General features: G+C 35.9%; 1 protein-coding gene across 1 annotated transcript; it reads left to right on the forward strand.

The window, feature by feature from the left end:
• The first annotated feature begins 1231 nt into the window (after positions 1 to 1231).
• LOC131843593 (uncharacterized) lies at positions 1232 to 2717 on the forward strand. Its single transcript, XM_059192265.1, has 2 exons — positions 1232 to 1358; positions 1888 to 2717. Exons 1-2 carry the CDS (start codon positions 1232 to 1234, stop codon positions 2715 to 2717), a joined length of 957 nt encoding a protein of 318 aa, XP_059048248.1.
• Positions 2718 to 5974: the final 3257 nt, after the last annotated feature.

The following is a 5974-nucleotide window of genomic DNA, read 5'->3' on the forward strand; positions in this document are numbered from 1 at the left end:
TATATGAGATACTGCTTGATATTTCTTTCGTATGCAGAGTAATATTTTGAGATGGGTATATAATCTTTTGCTTTAAGTAATTATATAGAAAATATATTAAATAATGACAACTATAGAAGTGATTTTGTATAAGGAAATAAACTCCGGGATTACTTAAACTACTTGAAAAATGAATAGACTATTCCAAAGATACAAAATTTACTGTCAGATACTCTATAAGTTAAAAATAATAATAAAAATAACTTACACATTAGTAGTACCTATTTTGTATTATATAACTTAAAATTTAATACATATATATATATTAGACCACTTAGGTGGCAAACAAGCATACGGCCCATCTGATGGTAAACGTTTACCGTAGCCTATGGACGCCTGGATATATACATACATAGAGATTCCCACTAAGTATATACATACTCGTATACTGAAGTATAATCAAGTTGTACAGGACATACACAGCACTGATTTTCAGTGGTCATCATTGCAGTATTATCACATAGCAAGCACACAAGCGAAGTCAGACCCGCCACTACTATAAAACAAATCGCTTGCTTCATAGCTTCACTACAGTTTGAGGGTAGAAGTTTTGCAGATGTATAGATAGAGTTTAGCTAATATTAGCAATAAATCAAGTTTATATAAACTTGAACGGATTAATTGGGCAGTAATGAATTATATTGGCTTCATTTGCTTGATTACAGGAATATAATTGGCTTATCAATGTTAACAACTTATAATTTATTTACTTTTAATCTTGTACTATACACCTCTGCTTTGGAAATTCGATATTGAAGAAATTATGAATCATACTAGCTATTACCCGCAACTACGTCTGAATTCATACCTATTTCAACCTCTTCCTATTTTGACGTGAAGAGGACCCTTTTAGTAGGACGATTGCAACGTACTAAGGTGACAAGAGTTATATGTACGTATATGCTTCTAAAAATTTATTTATTAACTATTGTTACTGGATTAATTATAATTATATTTCGTTCTTCATTCTTCAGATATACAATTATATTAACCAGGTAGTCCTTTTATCCTACATGGCAACTCGCACGATTTTTAGAGGTACAATCGATAAAGTTATCGATATACCCCCTTTTTATTTTTATTTTTATTCTTTTGTCTATCCCTGCATATTTCTCGTTTTCTGTCCATTCTTTTTTCGTGCGTGGCAACGAAAGCACCTATTCTTAAGTATCTCGGTAAAATAAAAATAATCATGCCGAAAAGGTGTGCTCAAGAGAAGATCGAACATTACAATCGAAAAATCAGAAAATTAGGAGAAAAACAAAAGCGGAAGAGAATTCGGAGAAACGTAATTTCGACAGACTCAGACGAAATCTCAGGTTAGTAAAAGTTCAAATTACTATAGTGTACAAGTCTTAAGTACATTGTACATACATTGAAGTACTTTAATAGCTAACCTGCAGTACTTCAATACTATGTGTAAAATGGGCCTGGAGGTTGACTGCGGGTCATCACGACGGTACCTTACACAAGATTATTATTTCAATAATCGTTATTACGAAGGCCCAGAGGTTGACCGTGGGTCATCACACGGGCTAATTAGTAATCATACTAATTTTCGTTAAATACGATGAAATAATAGTTACCTTTTCTTTTCCCGGGAGGTTGATCGTGGATCAACACGATGGTATATGTAATCATGCACCTAGAGGGCGACCGCGGGTCACCACAAAAGGTCATACAAACTTATATGATTAAACAAAATATAATATTAAAGGTTTCACAAAAAAAAAAAAAGTTTATTGTAGTAATAGCCTATTACAAAAATATTTATATTCGCTATATTACACGTACACTAAGCTACCTCAGTTGTACACAACTGAACTTATTTTTCTCGTTATTTTTTAGATAACGAGCCACGAGTCAGTAGCGAGGTAGTAATACCGGCTGCTACTCCACCAGAAACAGCCGCAAACCTACCTGAAGCTGAGACATCTAATCAAGATGCTAGTGAGACAGTTCAAGATTCAACCATAGTTCCCGAACTAGATTCCGAAATACTAATCGCCTTAGGCGAAGCAACGGATGACTCACCAAAATATGGTGAAAACATACACGACAATCTAGCTCGACTATGGCAACCTATTCTCAAAAAAGGTTTGAACAAAGAGTCAAAGGATAAATTATTAAAACAATATTTAATCCCGGCTAACTGTACGCTCCTTAAAGCCCCAAAGCTAAATCCAGAGATAGCTGCAGCTGTCTCGGACGCCGTCAGAGGACGGGATAAAAGAGTAGAAGCAGTTCAGGATCAGCTGGCTTTAGGGTTAACCGCACTAAACAGAGGTCTGTCGATTCTCCTGGACAATGATCAAGATAAACTCCAGGCAATAAAACTTATAAGTGACAGTTGTCGCATTTTGTGCGATCTACACTTCGTTGAAACTCAAGCTAGGACGAAATTCGTGACAGTCGGCTTGGAAAAGTCCTTCCTCAAGGTCATACAGGACGTTGACCGAGACGAAATGCTCTTCGGAAGCAGCCTCCCTGAAAAAATAAAAGCTTCAAAGGCAATAGAAAAACAAGGACTACAGATTAAAAAATCCAGTCCCATAGTTAAAACCCAAACGCCCGCTTCACAACAATCATCTAGTCGTACGGCCTCCCAGGGAAACTGGGTGGCCCCTCCCCGTTATCCATCGAACAGAGGAGGACGAGGGGGGGGCAAGAAGGAGTAATGACCAACCGCCGAGCTCCTGTTTCGAACGCACCAAAAACTTCATTCCAGACGAGACAACGTGCCCCTACGCGTCATTAATTGAGGTACATGCTGGCAGAATACAGCATTTCTATAATTGTTGGCTTAAAGTTACAAAAATCCGTAGTATTAAAATGGATACGTAATGGATACCCAATCCCGTTTAATAGGAAAATCAGCCAAAATTGCACCCCCCGTAACATACTAAATTCAAATAAAGAATTTTCAGATATGAGGGTAGCGATTGATAAATTGCTAGAATTGGGGGCCATAACATCTTGTAAACGAACTAAAAATGACTTTACTTCTAGTATTTTCTTAACTCCGAAACCAAACGGAACAAAGAGATTTATCTTAAATCTAAAACCACTCAACGAATTCATTCCAAAAGAACACTTTAAAATGGAAGATCATCGAACAGCAGCAAAATTAATACCTAAAAACGGGTTTTTAGCAACAGTAGATCTCAAAGAGGCGTACCTATTGATACCTATACAGAAAAGTCATCAGAAATATTTGCGATTTATCTTCGATCAAACATATCAGTTTAAAGTCATGCCGTATGGCCTTTCGGTAGCCCCGAGAGTTTTTACCAAAATTATGAAAGAAATAATTATCTATCTCAGACAGCAAAGGCTTAAATCAGTTATTTACCTTGATGACATTTTATGTATAGGTAACACTCGGGAGGAGTGCCAGGATAATATAAATAAAACATTAAAATTACTTAAATGTTTAGGTTTTGTAATAAATTACGAGAAAAGCTCCTTAAGGCCGCAACAAACTTGCAAGTTTTTAGGTTTTATATTTAACACAGTAGATATGTCTATATCACTGCCCATAGAAAAACGAAATAACATAAGCAATCTAATCGATAGATTCCGTTCTTTACAAAAATGCACCATTAGAGAATTTTCTCAATTAATTGGAGTTCTAGTCTCTGCTTGCCCTGCGCTCAAGTATGGTTGGCTCTACACAAAAATATTAGAAAGACAAAAATATTTAGCGTTAAAACTTCACAACAGTTACGATAAACAAATAAAATTAACAGAATCAATGTTACCAGAATTAGAATGGTGGAGAAAAAATATTATTTCATCCACCAACACATTGAGACCAGACGAAAATTTCGTAATGGAAATTTTCTCTGATGCTTCTAGAACAGGCTGGGAGCATTCTGTAATGGTGCACGTGTAAACGGCTCTTGGACAGATGAGGAATATTTGTTTCACATTAATTATTTAGAACTCTTAGCTATATTTATGAGCTTGAAGTGCTTTGCTCGCGATATGTCCCACTGTTCTATACTGTTACGCGTAGATAATACAACAGCTATCAGTTATATTAATAGAATGGGCGGCATACAATTCCCACATTTAAACGATCTGGCTAAATCAATTTGGTGTTGGTGCGAGGAACGTAACGTTTGGCTTTTCGCGTCGTATATTAATACAAAGGAGAATACTATAGCAGATGAAGAATCAAGGAAACTAAATTTAGACACGGAGTGGGAGTTATCAGATTGGGCATTCCAAAAAATAGTAATAACTATTGGAAACCCGGAAATAGACCTCTTCGCCTCTCGCACCAACACTAAATGTCAAAAGTATATATCTTGGAAAAGGGATCCAGAGGCTTTTATGGTAGATGCCTTCACTATTAACTGGGACTCATACTTCTTCTATGCTTTTCCACCTTTTTCTCTTATACTCAAATGTTTGAGAAAAATCATTAGAGATTCGGCAACGGGCATTCTGGTTTTTCCCTACTGGCCAGGACAAGCCTGGTTTCCACTTCTACAAGACCTATTAGCATCAGAAATCATTACATTTAAACCTAGTAAGAAGCTTTTACTATCACGTTTCAGACAGCTGCACCCTCTACATCGCAGCCTTACCCTGGGGGCCGCGAAGCTCTGCGGCTCGCCTTTATCAAAAGAAACACACCGTCGGTCGCACTAGACATTATGGTTTCTTCGATTGCGGAAAATACTCTAAAACAATATAGCGTCACATATAAAATATGGTGGCAATTCTGCGCAGCAAAAAACATTGAAACGCTTAACCCTTCAAACAAGGACGTGTTAATCTTTTTAGCAGAACAATATACAGAGGGAGCTTCCTACGGATCGGTAAATTCACATAGATCCGCTCTGTCTTTGTTATTAGAGAATAATATAAGTTCAGACGATCAAATAAAACGTTTATTAAAAGGTATTTACAAACAAAAACCCCCGTTACCAAAATATATCAATACATGGAACCCCCAAGTAGTTTTTAGCCATATCTCTAACTGGTTTCCAAATAAAAATATTACATTGGAGAAACTGTCAAAAAAATTAGTAACCTTACTTGCTCTCTGTACAGCACATAGGGTACAAACAATTTCACTGATCAAAGTTGATAATATTAATAAGAGTCCAGAAGGATTTAAAATAGTAATTACAGACATTATTAAAACATCTGCAGCCGGAAGAGAACCACCCATCTTGTTTCTCCCCTATTTCTTGGAGAATCCAAACATTTGTCCTGCAACAGCATTAGAGGACTATCTAGATATTACCTCGGATTTAAGATCAAACACAATAGAAAATCTTTTACTCACATACAAAAAGCCTCATGGAAAAGCTTCAAGTCAAACCATAAGTAGATGGATTAAACAAACATTATTAGAGTGTGGTGTGGACGTTAGACTGTTTAGTGCGCACAGCACACGACATGCATCTACTTCAACAGCGAACTACGCAGGCATCTCACTGGATGTAATAAGGAAGACAGCCGGCTGGACTAATTCCTCTCAAACATTCGCCAGATTTTACAATAGACCTATTGTAGACGAGGGTCTTTTTGCAAAAACAGTTGCTTTTCAACCATAAGATTAATAAGGTCAATTTATATATTTAATTTATTAGATCAGGATGTGATTACCAATAATTTAATGATAACTCTCAAATTATATTTATTTTCTTTCAAAAATGATAATCGCCTTTGTTATTATTATTAATATAAAAATAAAACTTTTCTAATTATTTCGAGGATTCATCTCTGAACATCTACCTGGTTAATATAATTGTATATCTGAAGAATGAAGAACGAAATATAATATATGATCAAACGAACTTCTGGAGTGAAGTTCGATCAATATTATATGAGTCTTCATTCTTCAGATATATAACACCCCCCCATCCCAAATCCCAGAAAAGTTTTATATTTGAGTCTCTAAAATATGAACAGAAAA

Source organism: Achroia grisella, unplaced genomic scaffold (assembly GCF_030625045.1).
Source record: "Achroia grisella isolate CSIRO2021 unplaced genomic scaffold, CSIRO_AGI_Agris_v1 utg32296, whole genome shotgun sequence".
NCBI classification, from domain to species: domain Eukaryota; kingdom Metazoa; phylum Arthropoda; class Insecta; order Lepidoptera; family Pyralidae; genus Achroia; species Achroia grisella.